Genomic DNA, 20,000 nt, shown 5'->3' with positions numbered 1-20,000 from the left:
AAGGAAGATGAATGACGACGTCATTAATATTTGTGGAGACTAATGTTTTCTTATGAGTAAATAATTTAATCTTCTTTACAGGAATATTTACCTGGATGGTAGGAGTGGGCGCGGGCGTAGTGCTCCCCGAATGGACCAACTTGCCCTGTGTAGGACATGTGGTTGCTGGGGTGGGGGCGCTGACGTGTGGAGCTGGAAACGTGGGGAGAGAGGATGATCCGGGCAGTACCGTTGTTGTCACCAAGGGATACAGAGAGGGTGTAGCGCGCCGCCGGAGACTCCTGGGGCGGCAGGTAACGGGAGTAGACGCCATCATAGCGGGTTGTGTCTGCGTCTGTACACACGAAGACATATTAAATTGCCACTGTCAGCTGATGAAGGAAAGGTATCGGACCTCGGTGTAAATATACCACTATGCTTGACTTTAGTTAATTTATCAAAGAAACTATCAATGTGCTAGTAATGTAAATTTACAACATTCATGTACTTTTAGAGTCATTGTGTATATTTATTTCGTGCCATATAGGTAAAAGTTGCAATTTTAGCTTAAATAGCAACGATCTTCTTGCCGAATAAGGCAAGCGAAAATTTGTGCGTGCAATAATTTCGCAAAAATTTAGTTAGATTAGACTAAATTAAATCGAGCTTGTTATAATAAGGTTAGGTGAGTTTTCTAATGTTCTTTTGGTACAAAATTATTAATTTTTACATTAATATAAATGAAAAGCAATATATCTTCAAGCGTACAAGTTTTACCTACTCGGCACGACATTATTTCTGTATATGTATATATATATATATATATATATATATATATATATATATATATATATATATATATATGTTATATAACACACATACACACATTGGTTTAGTTTATTACTGAAACAATGCCAGTCGTTTTGCGATGACAGCGTTGAAATGTTGACGTAGTTAAGCATACATTCATCTGTAAGTAAACGTTATTGTTGCTCTTTTGTCTCAGATTATGCCAGGGAGGCAGTAAACTGTTTACAACTGTGTATAAGTCTGGGTTTCCCTACTACCTCTTGAAGTGGACCATCTTCGGAGAATTGAAACCTGGAATGGAGGTGGGGGGGGGGACGTTGTCTGTGGTTTACCAAAATTATCCGACGTCAGTTTTTAACGCCAGATAGAAAGAGACGCTGACCAAGTCAGGAAAGATTTTTATTTTAATATTTTACAGGCATTTTCTTAGATATCAATATTAAGAGTGGGGCATAAAATTCAAATGCAACATTTCAGGAAGGTATACCATGAAAAGACGTTTTAATGTAGTTTATAGACCTTTTAAATAGTCCAAGAACAAATTTCACTACCGAGTCACTCCCGAAACATTTCAACGAAAATGTTGAACGTGTCTTTCACTACATGAAGAACCAAAGGACTACACATTACAATCACTGTATTAAATAATGACCAGTTTTTATTAGACTTTGCAGTCTTCAGTCAGACACTTCCAGAATATGACAGGAAACACTTTTAGCCAAGAAGATTGTTTATATCGGGATAGAAACGTTAACGGATCTGCATAATGTGAACGTGAGGTCTTACGGGAACAACAGAAACAGAAGGGGTTATATTTTTTCCTGCTTTACACCATTAAGAGAAATTTCTTTTATATGAAGCGCTAACTATAGTAAATATACCCACATGAATATAGCTACAGTGAATATAACCACAATATTCCAAGCGCTCTTGCTTGATAATGCGAGAGATCATGAGACACCTAGACTACTACTAATATACCTTGGACATTATAATATCACCTGTTTCTTGTGATCTTATTGCACCGGTATAAGATAGAGGAGGCTCGATCCTCCGCCCACTAAACTCGAGACAGACACACCATTCTCAGACAGACAGACTTCAACCCAGCGTCAAATTAAGAGCCTTCTAGCCCTGAGGGACGCTTGAGCGATTGCACAACATTTTTGCATTGTCACAAGCTAAATATTTAAAGGTTTTGGAATTTTAATGACTGAGGACTAATTCCAAAGTATAAATGAGCGTAAAACGCATTGATTTAATTCTGAATTTCATTTAAACATAAATCAGCGAACAGCCGCTTTTAAATATTAATGAGAGCAAATCCGCTGGAATTTTTTGTTCATTAACTAAATTAATGAAATTTTCTAATGTGGATTATCCGGATCTCCTTCTACCATCAATAATATTAACAATTAGGTTGAGGTAAGCCACACAATTATTAGAGTACATAGCTACTGTGAGTGGAGCTCAACTGCAACACAATTACCAGGGTACATAGCTACTGTGAGTGGAGCTCAGCTGCAACACAATTACCAGGGTACATAGCTACTGCGAGTGGAGCTCAGCTGCAACACAATTACCAGGGTACATAGCTACTGTGAGTGGAGCTCAGCTGCAACACAATTACCAGGGTACATAGCTACTGTGAGTGGAGCTCAACTGCAACACAATTACCAGGGTACATAGCTACTGTGAGTGGAGCTCAACTGCAACACAATTACCAGGGTACATAGCTACTGCGAGTGGAGCTCAACTGCAACACAATTATTAGAGTACGTACACAGCTTCCGTGAGGACGACTGAGTGAAGCTCAACTACTACACTCTGACTGGTGAGTAAATTACACTGAACAATGAACCAGCGGTTCATTGTACCACAGCAAGACCAAGATGATGTGATGGAACATGGGAGACAGGTTGTAGAGAGCCCTTTTTATACAACGTTTCGCTCAAGGCTGAGCCTTTGTCACAAAAACAAGATACTTGATAAAGTCTAGACGTGGGCTACCAGTATTTTGATTTCCACTTTTCGGGTTATGTTAATGTCTACTTACCAGGAAGCTGCATTGATTTACGAGTAAGATAAAGTGACTTACCTCCACTGCCATTGTCCAGGAGGAGGAAGGTTACAGGGGCGTAGCGGCTGCCAGTACTGTTCGTGCCCAATCTTTGCAGGGAGGCCTCTACCCGAGCTCCCACAACTGGCGACTCTCCACACAACACCTGCAAGCACAGACACCTGCCAGAGTTGCAGACCTGCTGTTTATATTGTGACTACGCATGCTAAATATGCCGCCCACCTGTTAGTGTTGCATACATGTTGAGTTTGTAACTATAAACACACACACACAGGATCCATACATATCTTTAAGAAGAGGTACGATAAGGCTTTCGGAGCAGAGAGAAAGTATACCTAGTAACGACCAACGAAGAGGCGGGGCCAGGAGCTGTGAATGGACCCCTTTAACCACAAATAGGTGAGTACACACAATCAGCACCCCCCCCCCACACACACATCAGCCGGGCCGTGGTTCGTACATTGGACTACATGCGGCCAGCAGTAACAGCCTTGTTGATCAGGCCCTAATCCACCGGGAGGCCTGGTTGTGGACCGGGCCGCGGGGGCGTTGATCCCCGGAATGCCCTCCAGATAGGCACACACACACACACACTTGCAATAGTCTTCATAAAATTGTGCTAATGTGCGTCGGTAAATGTTCCTTATTACGTGCGTCATAATAGTGTTCCCTCTAATGTACGTCATGCTAGTGTTTCTCCTCTAATGTGCGTTCCCTCCTTTGCGCGCGAGTCAAACTAATGTTCTCTCGTATACGTCAAATTAGTGTTTTCTCGTACCTATCGTGTGCGTCAAGCTAGTGTTCTCTCGTGTGCGTCAAACCAGTGTTCTCTCTCGAGTACTTCCTGGAAGTCTGCTTTAGAAAGTGTCAGGAGTGTGCTCAGGCACTTGCAAGTAGTGGAATGTCTAGCGGCAAGTTATCACAACAGAAGTTACCACATAAAGAATATTTTTAACCTCATCTCGCATATGATTCTCTCTGGAAGTTAAGCAATTTGCATCAAGAAAATACAAGACTACTTGTAATCAACACCGGAATCTCCTTAGCACATCCTCCTGCAACTTGGAAAAAATGCATTTTGCGTTCGTAATTCGTAAAATTATTGTAAAGTATCTTAATACGAGTATAACTTTTCTGAGCTCCAGATGAAATTTTCCAAGTTAAGGAAGTGGAAAACAATTAAACATTAACAAAGGCTGTGGCAACGAGCTACTGCACTCTGGTAGATGAGGGTGTGTTAGGGAGGAGCTGAGTGGTGTGGGCGTGGGGAGGGGCTGAGATGTGTTCAGGGGGGAGGGGGTGCAGTTGAACAGAGGGTCGGTGAGGACCTTGAGTGGGCAGAGTGAGGAGCGTAAATGGCTGAGAGGAGCCAAGGTAAATATGTTACAGGAGAGAGTTCATTTAAAGTTTGTTACTTCTACCTCTACGCGAGGCCCTAGAGCTGGAGAACTAAACTTGTAGGGTCATACAGTGGCCTAGGAGACGAGAGACAATGAGATTCCAGTTGAAGAACGGCAGGAGAGCTTCGGTTGTTTGGTTCAGCGGCTGTTCACTAGCCTCCGGGCATCTCCCTTGAGGATCTCAGGAACCAGTTGTCACCAAGCTTTTTTTTTTTCCTCTGCCTCTCCCGTACCAGATGGAACGGTTATCTGAGTGTGATAACGTCTTGCTTGAGTAGTGTGATAACGTCTTGTTTGAGAGGTTAAGTCTGGCGTTAGTACAGTAACTTGAATACTTGACAAAACGATTTCATCTCTTACAACTGACATAACTAGCGGCTCGTCTGGTTTGATTCAAAGTGGGTACTGGAAGCACTGAATGATTTCGTAGAATTACAGAATTGCAGTCCTGCTTCGAGTCGTGTCGAGAATTTGAGGGGGATTTGCAGTGGAAAATCGATATTACACTTTGATTTAAGTAGACAAGATCCACTACTGTCGAAGTATTTGTAAAGGAATACCATAATTATTTTTTTTGGTTGGGGTCAACGCCCCCGGGCCAGGTCCGAGACCAGGCCTAAATATCTGAGTTTTCTTATTCTATTCTCTTTAATGCAGGTGAAGGGCTCTTGATCCAGGAGTCGCTGCCTTGTCACGGACCGGGCCGCGGGAGCGATGACCTCCGAGACCCACTCTAGGTATACTTACACCCTTAGGATCAAGCCTAATAGCCTCCCATTTTTCCCGGCGCTGTATGACTCCTTACTGTTTTAACACCGTCCATTAGTACAATAATATCTCCCATTCACCCCTCCCTTATTCCCTTTATACTTCTTTATCCTAGTGCCATCCTCTCTCAAATATTTCCACCATCTCCCCTCCTTATTTCTAATGTATTCTGAAGGGTCTGGCTACGGTGATGCTGTCATGGTTCAGCAATCGTTGCGGCATGTCCTGCCTTCTTAAAATTTCATGTTTATCACCCTATAAAATAATCAGCATTCAGCAACGCTATCGTACTGAAGCGTCGCGGTCATGTCGTCGTGGAGGGTCGTTATGATTGATCGTCTTCTGTTCGTCAAACGAAGCAGGAATGGCGATCCATTGGAACGAGTTTCTCTATTATGATCAAAAGGGTCCCAGGATGACTCGTGAAGCTGATGAGAGAGCCGACATAAAAGCTCTTAGTTATTGAGAGATATAGTTGTTGTTTGCTGGTGACTCTTTTTTTTTGGGGATTCTCAAAGGTTGGTGGAGGAGTTTGGAAATGGGGGTTTAAAAACAAAACAAAAAAGTTAAAACCCGATCATTAGAAAAGGGTAAGGTGACGAGAGTAGGAAGTCTAGACAATGAAAGATTAAACGTCAGACTGAAGGGACCAAGAATGAAGTGAATGCGTTTAGATACTTAGGAATGGAGGTGTTGGCAAAGTGAACGATGGAGCACTAGGTTTATCATAGAATTAAGCTGACTGGGAAATAAGTGGATGTGTTGAAGAATCTGCGGAAAAAATGATGCAGCAAACCAGACTGAGCAAGGTGTCAAGGGACGTACTCAGGGGCAGATGTACTATGAAACTAATGAAGCTTAAGCTTCAGGGGCCCATAATCCCGGAGGTCCCCCAGAAGCCACTTTAGTCCATATTGTTTAAAAATTTTGGGTCTACTGTATGAGAAGGGGTTGCGAAGGAGCTCCCCATAACAGTTCAAGCTTCAGGGCCCCAAAAATGTAGGTCCGCCACTGTTTCCAAGCCAGTTAGAGTCAAAAGGAGAGCGTGAAGGTGGGTATGAGAAGTAGGGGCTTGAACATCAAGCAGGTAATGTCTGAGCGTGTTACAAAGGAGTGGATTCATGTTTTTTGGGGGAGGAAGGGAGAGTAGGGATTTCTTGTATGGTTTTAGAGTGTTGTAGAGTAACATTTATAAAGGGATTATGGGAAATCTGTGAGGTGGGGTTCAGTTCTCGAGGTGGGGCATTTAAGCTTGAACTTCTGTGTACTTTTGGGAAAACAACAAGAGAATAACTGACAGATGAACCTGTCCCTCCCCTACCCCTCTATGTGTATGTGTTTGTCAGTAGTTTATATCGTTGACGCGCAATCAGCGCATCCAAGTCCCTGGGGTTAATACGAACATAAAATATATAATTCCACAACAAGTCTGCTTTTTACAAGTGTTGCCACCATTACTGTGATTAGTAAAACTATACTGACGTTTATGTACAGTTCTAGTTTTAAAACTCGGATTAAAATTAAAGATTACGTGATGGTACCAGGGTAGGGAATTAAAAATCAATTTAAGTGACAAACGATTTTGAAATCTAACTTCACACTATATACAGAAACGACAAAAAAAGTATTGCTTCAAACGCTTCTGTTTGAAGACTCAACATTACAGTGTCTTGAAGGAGACTCAACCTTGAAACGGGTCAATTATTTATTATCGATTTCCGCCCTGATTATAGCCATTGGTTGTATCCATCATATATCTTTATTATAATTATTATTATTCACGGGGAGCACTGAACTCGTAAGGGCCACATATCGTCTGGGAAATGGGAGAAAACCAGGTTTAACCCAAGAAAGGATAAGGTAGTCCCAGTTCCTTGGATCAAGATTCCTTCGTTTGCTTCAAGGTACCCTTCCCCCTTTTGTCATTTAAAAGGCCCTTTATAATAGTCTCTCATCGTAAAAAAAATATTCCTGGATTTAACTAAAAAATAAAATGGAATGTCTGTACAAGCTTAGAGAATAATGTAGCAGGAGATAGTCCATGGAACTAAGATGAGATAGTCAGCAGGTGGGGCTTAAGCAGTAAGCAGGTGGGTCTTAGGTAGTCAGCAGGAAAGCCTTCCATTAAGACAGATAAATGCAGGACCAGGTTTCTTCCTCCTCCTCGTCTGTCAGTTCTCCCTATCTCTCTCTCCCCCTTTTTTTTTTACACAGGGTTTGACAAGGTTAGGTTAAGGATCTGTCTCTCTCCCTCTCCCGTCACCTTTTCAGCATTTGTTGATTTCCTGCTGAGCAAAAGTTTCACGCAACGAAAAGTTTTTTTCTCCGACTTTTTGTTTGTTGTTGATTGCCCTTTGAAAGAGATACTGGGGGTCACTACCCACTGAAGGGAATGTGATAGACGTTAAGAGGAGGAGGAGGGTGACAGGGAGAAAGAAGAAATAAAGAAAAAAGAAAGAGAGAAGGGCGGATGGAAGGAAGAAGATAAGAATAAAAGAATGAAGTTCTTATAAGGGAGGAAGGTGGGGAGATGGCATGCAAGGGGAAGATAGAAAACAGAGATAACGGAAAAACAGAAATACACACACACACATAACAGATATACACTGCATCTGCATGAACATATTACCGAGACTATTCACAACAGTTCCCGGAAACTGAGATACACATTACTACTGCTTTCTGGTACGACAGTGCGCGTTAATGGTCGACATAAAACTCGTACAAGGCAGCAAATGCCATTAACAGTGTCTTGACTCCTCAGTAACCCGCCAGGAATGTCGCTCAACTAGATCTCCCGGACTGTAACAAATACTTTTTGTGAAGAATTACGAGAGGGGTGAGGGGCCGGCCAAGGAAGGAAATTGAAAAGTAGATGAGATGAGGGGCAGGAGAAAAGGTGAGAAAAGGAGAAACCCTGGAACATTGAGATTATATTGGAAGGAATGGAGATGAAAGAAGGAAGAAGAGTGAAGAGGACAGAGGGAAAATGTTAAAATGGAAAGCGACAAGTGTGGAATGCCATACTGACAATCAGATGTAATCGTAGGGTTTTTTCTTAAGTTTTCGGTCGAAGGGAGTCTGGGTATTGAGAACCGGAACAGGAAGAAGAAGGGTATGGGAAAGGATGAAGAAAAGAAGGAACAGAGGCAGTCGCTCAAGTGAGCTTCAATGGCGGGGCATAATACGTGATGTATGGAAAGCGTGTATGGGATTCACGTGTCTATGGGAACCTTGAGTGTACTGAAATAAAATGAGTAACAAAACCATGTATGTATAGAAATCAATGGGCTTATGGAAACCGTGTGAGTTTGGGAACCTAGAGTGAACTGACATCGTATATTTGTCGAAACCGCGTATGAATCGAAACCATGGACGGAGACCACAATGAAGACAACCCTGGAAACGAAACCATATTTTAAGTAATGGAAACCGTGATAAAAATAAACTCAAGAATGCATCAGAACCTATATTTATAGAGGTTTGCAAAGTTTCATTCACGTGTAGTGAACGAAACGTGCACCTCAGTAAATGAAGCGTTTTCTGTAGTCTTCAATCTCTCTCACTACTTATCGGCTGTTGCCATAACTTTACAGTGAGTGTCCCATGATGCCCTATCATGACACTGAATTATGGCCCTCGAGAAGGTGCCATGCCTTGATGCCGGTCAAGGGATCTCGATCCAAGAAATTGCACCCTTCCCTTCTTTGGATCAATCTTGACTGCTTCCTTTTCCCAGGAGCTGCGATATTTCCCACGAGTTTCCCCTCAAGGAAGGTTCCTTGATGTTGGTGAGGGGCTCTTGATTTAGGGAATTGGATCTGTGCTCCAGTTCCCCAAATTAAGCCTGAATGCCTTCCACATCCCCCCCCCAGGCGCTGTATAATCCTCCGGGTTTAGCGCTTCCCCCTTGATTGTAATAATAATAATAATAATCCCACGAGTTTACCCCTCAAGGAAGGCTCCTTGACGCTGGTGAGGGGCTCTTGATCTAGGGAATTGGATCTGTGCTCCAGTTCCCTGAATTAAGCCTGAATGCCTTCCATCCCCCCATAGGCGCTGTATATTATTATTATTATAATCAAGGGGGAAGCGCTAAACCCGGAGGATTATACAGCGCCTGGGGGGGGGATGTGGAAGGCATTCAGGCTTAATTCGGGGAACTGGAGCACAGATCCAATTCCCTAAATCAAGAGCCCCTCACCAACATCAAGGAACCTTCCTTGAGGGGTAGGCGCTGTATAATCCTACGGGTTTAGTGCTTCCCCCTTGATTATAATAATAATTCCCACGAGTTTAGTCTTTCCTAATAATAGTAATTAATAATGTAACTGAAAATCCTTGTTAATATGTAATAATGTAACTACGAAAATCCTCGTTAATTGGTTAATATTGATGTTTTCGGACACATCTGGACGTTTAATTAAGAAAACTTTTCTTCCGTTCTGTGGACTGAAGATGCGAGTCGAGGCGAAATGTTTCGTTTAATTAATAAATTTCATATCCTCGGTATTGACGTATCATTTGCAAACTGCATTTATGAAGTGATCCCTATACAGTCGCACAAAATTTATGACGCAGATCTTTTCCGAGGCTGAATAAAATTGCTTGACATTCTACAGATGAAGTTAATCTAATGCATCTTGAATTTGAGATTTTTTCAACATTTGGGATTCTGTATTGTGTCTAATTCTTCAAACTGTCGATTTTCTATGTCATATACATTACCTATACGCCTTGCGAAACAGGACGTATAAGTAATAGGCGTATGGCCAGCATCGAGACTTCAGAGAAGACGATAGTACCAAAATGTCAAGTATGGGGAAGGTGACTCGAGAAATTCCGAAGATGGTGGTGATGAAGAGGGCAAGATAAACTACTCTCTCCCTAGCTACCTTCTAATTAATCACCCCAGCCAGTCCACACCAGACAGGTCATTCCCTCACACTGGCTCAAGACGATTAATCAATCACTGCCCTATCTAAAATTTGGAAAGATATTTACAGAGTAAGAATAGGGAGCCTCAGGCCAAAAAAAAAAAAAACAGGAGACCTGCGGGCCGCTAGAATTACACAAAGCACAGCCAGGGCGTAGCATGATGAGCACTTTGCCCTACTCACTGACTGCTCCGGGTTTGCGCTAATAACAAGCAATTAAAGCTACTTATTTTTAAAAAACTTGGATACACCCGTAGTGGGCGGCCACTCTTCTGTACAGTAGGTACGAATACATAACAGAAACCACACCTATCCATGGTTGTTATACTCCATCTGTGCCTCTTATCCTCCACACCCACCCTCCCCCTTGCTACACATGAATCTACAGATCTCCCCAGTTGAAAAATTATTCCAATATGAAGGACAAAAAGGCACAATATCGTGACTGGAACAATACACAGATAACCTTAAATGGCCCAAGTCGGACCGAAACGTCGTCGTAAGCTTTCCTCTCTGCTATATGTGTATGACTAATATGCATATAATAGTTACAAGCATATATTGGTAGCAAATTATATGCATTTGACCCATGATCAACCCCCCCCCCCAAAAAAAAAAAAGCAATATTTCCATATTTTTTTCAACCTTCCCACATTGACTAAGCACATTTGCAACTCGCTACGCCTTTCACAGTATTGTTTATGCAATGACCTGCATGAAGCACCTGTTGTGCTACACTGAATGAATCATCACAGACTTAACACTAACATGATCCATAGGTTTGACACTGTACTAACAGGATACAAAAGGCTTAATGCTGTATTAACACGACGTAAATAGGCCTGACACTGTACTAACATGATATTCCTAACAGCAATATGATACAGACTTAAAACTGTTCTAACATAATTCACGCATAGGCCTAACAACAGCGTGTATTTAAAAAAAAAAATTAACCCTTAACCCATGATAATCACAGTGCTTTGGCTTACAACATACAGAACCTGGGTTCGAGTCCCGGCTTGGGCTAGACGTATGGACAAGGTATTTCTGATGTTTTTCAAGAGGACGGGGAGGAGGGACGTACCCCATTAGTGAAGATCTCTTGATCCAAGGAATCTCTCTCTCTCTCTCTCTCTCCCCTCCTTCCTAAGATCGGAATTGATGTATTCGATTTGCCAAGCGCAGTCTAACCCTTACGAGTTTAGCCTTGAAACTGATTAGATTAACGTTTAACGAACATCATCCTGGAGTGAAGAAATATTTTAATCACAAACGCTAAACCCGTAAGGGCCATACAGAATTTGAAATTGGATAAATGGCGCCTTCTGAAAATCTGATAGTGAAAAATACTGACCCCCCAAAAAACAAAAACAAAGTGTAAACAATAACTCTGTCAGAAACAGAAGAAACAGCATGCTGGAGGCAGTACTGGGAAGGACCGTGAGCTGTGTACCCACCGCGCTCCTGCCTCAGAGAAATTGCATAATTAATTAAATTAAATGTGTTAACTGCTCCGTTTATTCACACGCCTGCTGCAAGGGAGGCAGGTGAAGTATGGGGGGGGGTTAGTGGTGAGGAATGAGTAGAGGAGGGGGGGGAGGATGGCGAGGTATGAGGGAAGTAGTGAGGTATGTCGGCAATGGTGAGGTGTGGTCTTCTTGGTACAGATGTAGAGAGAGAGAGAGACAGTGTGGGTCGTGCCGTATAGGTAAAACTGGTCAATTGGTAAGAACGCATATAAAATTAAATCCTTTCTGATATTTTCTCCTATACATTTAAAGATATATTTTTTTTCATTTATGTTAATGTAAGAATAATTTTGTACCAAAAGAACCTTAGAAAACAAGCGCAATTTAATTTAGCCTAATCCAACTAAATATATCTTAGATAAGTTTACAATAATTTAGTAAGCAAACAAAATATATTTTTTTTCGTTAGATGAACAATAATTTTTGCGGAATTACTGCGCACACAAATTTTCACTTCCTTTATTCGGCAAGAAAAGCGTTGCTATTTAAGTCAAAATAGCAAGTTTTACCTATTCGGCACGACATTTTACATACCACGAGCGAATGGCATTTAATCAATAACAAGGACTCGAACCCATGTCGTTTTGGCCCGCCTCAAGATGAACGAAAAAATCACATGACTAACCCACAGGACCACCAATTCCTACTGGTGGTCCTGTGGGTTAGAGCGTCATGCGAGTCTCGTTCGCCATGAGGCGAGTCAAAACGACATGGGTTCGAGTCCTTGGTTGGTCGCAGTGTTGTTATTGATATATATATATATATATATATATATATATATATATATATATATATATATATATATATATATATATATAAAATCAAATGTAGATTAAGCTTCCTGTGCTACGTCAGCATGGACCAGAATATCTGTTCTGGGAGTAAAAGTCGAGTTCTACCCAGCAATGGAAGTTTGTACTTAATAAAATGGCCAACGAGTGTACATTGTAGCATTCATTTTAAATCATGTTTATACTGAGTTTCGAATCCATGTGATGCATCTCAGAGTAGGTCGAAAGTTTTGGTGTACTGCACCTCCTCACCAGGGACTTCCATAATGCTCAATAGATGGCTCTTTCTGCTGCTTGCTTAATGCCTGGAGCACTCGAGCATCTGAAGGACATTTAGGAATAATTTCATCTCTCTTAATAACATGCCAGATGTACCAGCTACTGCACCTTGTCGCCAAAATATATTTGATGATAAACGATCCCAGTGGAATTAAGACAGTTTTGGCTGTTTCTATGTTAAATCTACATAATTAATGTATATTATATGCATATCAAAGTAGTGTATTTTTTTAACTCTATAAACGAATAAAAATCTGTTAACCATACATTGCTAACCTAAATAATTATTATATTTACTGTTATACGTTTCCAAACTTAAAATTGCTTTAAATTCTAAATCAGTAGCAGTAAGATACATGCACCAGCAGACACGGAATCCGTTAGTAAACTGTACGAAATTAAGTGTCGAGTGCGGCAGCTCACACCCAAAGCTGCCATAATCGGTTTATATAAAACCAGTCTAAGAGCCTCTGGTGTCCCCCCTCCACCTACCCCCAACCATAGTGTACTGCGGTTTATTTCTGTATGGCAGATAAATAATGCAGTTTATTTCTGTATGGCAGATAAATAGTCAACTAAGCCAACCTAATTCATCCCAGTTATTGGAGCCATTTTGCACAACATATATTATCTTTTAGTAATTTTCAATGGATATTTTTTTTTATGTGGGGGTATCGTAGACATTATATTTGAATATTTCTTCATGAAATGCTGGAAACAAATGCTGGAGATTGGTTTGCATCAAATACTGAATGATTTTCAGCTAAGACTGGGATTATCTCTCACACACTCTCGCCCTTTCTCAGCCATTTGTTAAAGCTCTCCCCATTTTTAAGCCAGTCCAGTCTGTACTCGAATCAGTAACACCAGTGCTTTGCTTTTCTCTCTACGAGCACTGTGGGGGAGGGAATTATCCACCACGATGGAAGCTCATGGTGGGGAAAATCAAGACTAAGAGGGGAACTGGTGACTCAGATGAACTTGCAGTGTCAACGATTCTACGACGGACAACTCAAAGCTTGTTCCCACCCAGGAACGTCTCTTTCACCGTCTGTCTCAGCGATGATGACGCCGCTAAAAACATACCAACTTCAGCAGTCAAGTTTTTTTTTTTTTAAAGATAAATATTGTGAAGTGATATCACCACTACTATGAGAACCAAAATGTATTTATCAAGTGAACCCAGCAAAAAAATACTGAAAAAAAAGAATAAATTTGGTAAATAAATATGGAAAGTCAGTTTTAATCAATAAGATTAGGAACTTTTACTCTGTATTAATGTTGGTAGAATTACCTAACTTTTACTTTAAATGAATGCTTTTAAATAAACATATAATTTTAGTGGCAAAATCAAAATTTCCTTAAAAAAAAAAAAAACTAGAAAATTCTGGGAAAGAGGTGATTTATCAAGCTAAACGTAGCAAACTCTCCAGGAAAACTATTTTCCTAGCTCCTCCTCGGCTTGTTCCTGTCACAACCCTAGGAACTGAATGACTCGTAAGCTCAGCTGTTTGCTGCCTCTACCCCTTCCTACCTTCCGAGGAGCCAGCCCTCTCTCTCTATCCTATTTCTTATCTTCCTTCTACATCTTTCCTTTCCTCCTTCTACGTGTGCCATCCCCAGGTAAACAGTGTTACCTGATCCACCAGTCTCGGTAATTAGCTCCCCACGTTAGTGCAGTGGGTGGAGATGAGAGCTCCTCCCGATGCAAAGTACCGTTATAAATTATATTAGGTCATCCCGGATGCTGGAGGCAATATGCGGCGCAGCTGTAAACTGAGAAAAAAAGAGGTCTATAATCAAGGTCCGGTGTCGAGGGTTGATTAACTTTGGAATATGACTGGTGAATTTATCAGGTGGTGTTGCATCACTTATATTCTACAGTTTGTTTATTTATGCCTCTTAAGATAATATATCAGGACAAGAGGACCGTAATCGTTTAAGATAGATCCATGTTGAACTCCCTGTTTTATCAGATCCCTAAACTGGTTTAGGCTTCGGTTTAAAACCGCGAGGTAGATTCTATAATCAGTGTAAAGTCTGGCAACAGTGACATTACTCTTGGCAATGACTGATCTCAGTGACACTGGTCTTCGCAGTGATTGATAACAGTGACAGTGGTCTTGACAGTAATTGATAGCGCTAAAATGCGTCTTTCCAATAACTGACAGTAGTGACACAGAACTGTAACCGCTGAGTAATGCTCAGTTCTTCCTTTTTGTAAAGGAGGAAGTTCATTTTTTCTTTTATCACAAAGACGGCAATTTATTATGAGCGAGGTTGAGTTGGTAACAATGTTGCAGTTTGTCTGCCAAGCTACATACCAACTTGGGAGTGACCATGTCGAGCCCATAGCCTTTTTCATTCCCCCCTCCCCCCTCCATGTTCAATAATTGAAGGAGATTGACTTCCTCTTCTATTGTCACCTTTGCAGCAAAATGGGATACCAATAGCTCGCGCTCTCTCTCTCTCTCTCTCTCTCTCTCTCTCTCTCTCTCTCTCTCTCTTCCCTGCCCAGTCTTCGTCTTATACTTAATTAACAGCAGCAGTCTCTTCACCACTAAGATAGCTGACACCATAAAGAAAATGGTTTAGAATCAATGTGCCTGTCACCTGCTTCATTTATTAAGTGGGCTGCTGGGGATGATTGGGGATAGGGGAGGGGGGCAAAAGAAATAGAAATGAAAACAATAAGGAATGGTAGGGGGGGACACATCGAGTTTGGTGGAACCAACAAGGTTTTCATAAGATTGGAATCGGTTCAGATCCTCCTACTCTTGCAAATTCCAATCTCCAGTGTTTCACTCGTAAAACTATATTTATCTGCTCTATACAGCTTACAAATTAATTCCTTCTGACTCTTCATCGAAGGCCAATACCACTTTTCTCTGTACCTCTTGTAAACTGATACCACTCGTATTCTTTTCCACTTTTAAACTAACAGCATCCAGCGCCGATCACCTGTAAACTAATGCTAAATAAATCTGTACCAGTTGTAAATATAGACAGCTTTTCTACCCACTATATACCTGGCATATATAATTGGTTAGCAGCAGTACTGCTGTGGTATCCAATTTTGTTTAGTAAAATCTTGGAAACAAATACCACTTACATTACAAAGGGGTATGTTATGAAGTTATGAAAGGTACTGAAACTTGAAGCATTACACCCCAAGGACACCAGAGGTATGAACGCTGCTGCAAAATGGCCACGACCAATACCCAAATCTCAGGCAACAGAGTATAAGGCTCACTAGTCTTTTCCACGACAGGAAAGGAAATATTCTGCTTGCCCCAATGACTGTTATTTACTACTGTATTTACACTCACTGAAGACTAAGTCTTCTGCTGAAATAACAGTAAAAAAAAAAGAGAAGGTAGGAAACAAGGGGAAAGGAAGCAGAGAAATGACAAACATCCTTCAAAATACACAAATAATCCGCACATAGAAGAGCCGGACCGAAACGTCGTCGTAAGCTCCTCTCTTCTGTGTGCGGGTTATTTGTATATCGTTCCAGTCACGGTATTGTGCCTTTTTTTTATTTATCCTTCAAAATGAAATAAAAATTAACTAAAAAAGATCAGCAAGTCTCAAAACATCTAAGGAACCCTACATAAGGAACCTTACCCAAGGAACCTTACCCGAGGAACCCTACCCAAGGAACCCTACCCTTTCTTAAGGAAGTATCGCCACTGATATGACATCCCTGGAGGGGGAAGGGAGGTAAGAATCTAATTTTGACAAACCACTCTGCTTTTTAAGACTAAGAGCGCTGAACACCCTCACACCTCATTCTCACCTATCCTTCCCCAGCTTACCAGAGCTCTGGTCAAAGCTTTGCTTCGCACTGAAGACTGAAGATGTTAGCATTAATCAACTAATAACGGGTACGGCAAACTGGAAACAATACTAAAAAACAAGTCGTACACCCTCAGCTGACATTTCTGACACTGAAGACCCTCTGGAGTGACTATCATCAGATGGACCGCTGTCCTTAGGACGGTGTGGCATCTAATATGGCACTGTTGTTGGCAGGATTGCATTTCATGAAACAATTATCCCACGAGGGGCCATTTAATGCAAAAAGTGCGGCAACTCGACACTAAATCTGCTAACCGCTATCCTTTCTATAGCCTGCTAAGCTGTTGGTGGTCCCCCCTGTTATTGACAAGAACACTGGATGGGATCCAGACACTGTTAGTCGGTCACCATCAATCCATAATCAAATTCTGAAATATCACCATTGTTTAAGCTAAGAAAAAGGAAGAGGGTAGGGGGATGTCAGGCTTTGTGTATAGTCGAATGTGTTCCGTCTTCAGGGAAAGACGTGGTTTCCCTTCCCAGTGGGAGCTTCTCAAGCATCAACTGTGTTAAAGTGACGCTTTGTCGGTAGAAGGGAAAAGTGAGGCGGCTGTTCTAAGGTATTACCATTTATTACGGTTACCGTCTCACTTCAGTCTAAAGAGGAAGACAAACGTGAAACTGGAGGATGCCACGGTAGCCCATTCTCATTGTACATTAATTTTTTGGCGTAGTGCTCGACGTTAACTGTTCCTGTCTTTGCTTCAATGCTATTTTCTCTTTGCTTTAAATTAGATCAAGTAAATTTAGGTTAGATTGGATTAGGTTAGTAATACTGGTAGAATTACTGACCATGTTAGGTAAATGCACACAGATGCAACTAATGTGACATTTTATTGCTGCAAATCGTTGATAAAGCTTCTGGAGAGCGACACAATGACACTATAAAACGTCACATTAGTTGCATCTGTGTCCATTTACCTGGATTAGATTAGATTACATAAAACTATCAACACGTGTGTTTAATGACAAATAAGTAGATTACACAATAAAACGTTCACGATACGTTTGGCAACGAGATAGCAGAGGAAAAATAGGAAACGAACTCTGAACGTCTATCCGTTATCATGGGAGAACAGGATGTACGGTCGTGTTTTTTTTTTTTTTAACCCTCCTCTTCCTCCCCAGAATGGCCTGACTATACAGCCCCCACTGCCTTATAACCCCTTTCTCCTCTTCTGCCTCACACCTCTCCCCACGGGCTCACAACACCTCTTCCCCGTCGGGCTCACAACACCTCTCTCCCCACGGTATTCCAACCCTTCTTCCATGACTTTCCTCTGCAGTCCAGTTTCTCTTGGCAGAGTTCAAGAGTATTTGTAAGAGAAACTTTTATATTTCCGCGTGGAGCTATCTGGCTTTTAAATAGTTATAGTATCAACTTTGAAACTACCTTGTTTAAAAGCCTGTCTTTCTCTCTCTCTCTCTCTCTCTCTCTCTCTCTCTCTCTCTCTTTTACACAGGGTTTGACAAGGTTAGGTTGGGGATCCCTAGCTTTACTGACAAGCTATTTACAAGTTAAGGATTCCTAACTTAATTGACAAGCTAAGCTCTCTCTCTCTCTCTAATGGTGAATTATCTAACGACTCCTTAACGTCTTCGTATTAACCTCACAGTTTTAATTACACACAAATAGGATCCCAGTGCTCCTACCAAGTTTCCTAATCAGGAGTTATTGAAGGAACTTAGACAACAGTGAGGTCGTCATTATAATAAATTAGGCCAAAGTTATCAATAAAGAACAGTCGTGTAGCGTCTTATGACACTCTGGTTAACATGACGGGTCTTCACATTCAGAGTTATACTGAAGTTACGTCTCCGCTTTGCCTGTCAAGACGGAGAAGAACAGCACAAAGCCGATAAGAAGTGAGGGAAAATATGGAACAATTGCAGAAAGGAATAACGGAGTTTTCAGTATGGATCAAATTGTTGCCCAACTCATCTCAGATAAAAAAAATATGAGGCCTAGAGACAAATGTGGAAAGTGCAACGAGGAACTTTGTGGAGACATTTCGATTGTTGAGGCTTCTTCAGTCAGTGCAAAGATATGCGCAACAAGTAAATTTATACACGCGTGGTCCGGCGAGTGGCCGGGTCAGTGTTTGTTGACCTGCGAGTCAGGAGCATTGCGAGACGCCTACCGTCACAAACAGATCTGTATGGCTGAAACGTAGTCAATAAAGTATTGCATTATACTGCATTTGTGTATTTTCCCACCTGCAGGCGACTCACAGTTCACCAAACAATGACCAGGCCACTCACCGGACTACGCGTGTATACATTTACATATTGGATATATCTTTGCATTGACTGAAGAAGTCTGTCAGCTATCGAGAAGTCTTCATGAAGTTCCTCTCTGCACTTTGCCTCCGTCTAAAAACTCAGGTCATGAAAGCTTGAAACTCAGCAGCTGGAAGCCTGAAACTTCCCGAGGAAGAACAACGCTTTTCTCGGATGTACTTTAAAGAAATCCTAACTTACGGTTTTGATTTCTGAGACATGTTAGCCTTTGTGACCGTCTACTACCTTGTCTTCCTGAGTATTTCCTATTTTCTTCTATCTACCTGAAAAACCAGGAAGGTAAATGAATATTGAGGCTAGAGGAATTTAAGATGGAGGTAACTGAAAGAAAACATAAAAGGGAGAGGTTCACTTCTGCTTGCTATACCCCTCACAAGTGAAGGAGAACACGGGGAGAGTTTCACTTCTGGCTGCCATCCCCACATCTGAATGGGAACATGTGGGAGAAGTTTGCTTTTGGCTGTCGCCTCCAGAGAACACCGGTTAGTTCACGTGCTCGCAGAACACTGAAGCAGAAACTGAACTTGAAGAATGTCTCAGAAGAATTTGGTTTGCTTCATACATTTTCGATTTTTTTAAATTTTACCTTATATTAAGATGGATTTACAATTACAAAAAAAAAAATCTTTTTTGAAATAAGTTTTCAACTGACAAACAAAAACTGTTATGAAAGAGAAACAAATGTTATTTAATATTAAGACTCACAGAGGGAAAATTCCTAGGAATCCACCTTGATAATAGACTCAAATTTCAAACACATATACAACAATTTTCCAAAAAAATTTCCAAGACCGTAGGCATACTATCGAAGATACGGTACTATGTTCCACAGTCAGTCCTCCTGGCCTTATATCACTCACTTATTTACCCCTATCTCACCTATGGAATTTATGCATGGGGCTCAACAATAAACCATCTCAGACCACTAATCACCCAACAGAAGGCTGCAGTCAGAATACTAAATTCCCACTACAGGCAGCACACTCCACCAATATTCAAAACTCTAAACCTACTACTCACAATACAAAACATCCATACTTATTACTGCACCTACTACATACATAGAACACTTAACTCTGACAAACCCTCCCCTCAAACATCTCCTTGCCAACCTCAACAGAACACATGACCATAACACAAGGCACAGATCACTCTTTGATGTTCCTCGTGTTCATCTCACGCTATGCAAAAACTCAATGCACATAAAAGGCCCTAGAATCTGGAATTCATTACCTGTGAATATAAAAGAAACACTGTTTAAA

General features: G+C 41.3%; 1 protein-coding gene and 1 long non-coding RNA gene across 3 annotated transcripts in view; one reads left to right on the top strand and one right to left on the bottom strand.

Moving 5' to 3' along the window:
- Positions 1-220, top strand: part of LOC138852334 (uncharacterized) — a 64,889-nt gene extending 64,669 nt beyond the window's left edge. The window contains exon 3 of the long non-coding RNA XR_011391660.1: positions 82-220. This is a non-coding gene — a long non-coding RNA (uncharacterized lncRNA). The remainder of the gene's footprint in view (positions 1-81) is intronic.
- Positions 1-20,000, bottom strand: part of LOC128686775 (calcium-activated chloride channel regulator 1) — a 238,839-nt gene that overhangs the window by 11,799 nt on the left and 207,040 nt on the right. For both annotated transcript variants that reach the window (XM_053773824.2, XM_070082238.1), the window contains exons 11-12: positions 2,888-3,014; positions 92-334 (exon numbers count right to left, since the gene is read on the bottom strand). In XM_053773824.2, the coding sequence (XP_053629799.2) occupies positions 92-334; positions 2,888-3,014 (370 nt within the window). The remainder of the gene's footprint in view (positions 1-91; positions 335-2,887; positions 3,015-20,000) is intronic.

The sequence above is a fragment of the Cherax quadricarinatus genome, chromosome 7 (genome assembly GCF_038502225.1).
Source record: "Cherax quadricarinatus isolate ZL_2023a chromosome 7, ASM3850222v1, whole genome shotgun sequence".
Taxonomy (NCBI): Eukaryota; Metazoa; Arthropoda; class Malacostraca; order Decapoda; family Parastacidae; genus Cherax; species Cherax quadricarinatus.
Note: the sequence above shows the minus strand (reverse complement) of the source record. Positions and strands in the feature narration are given on the sequence as shown.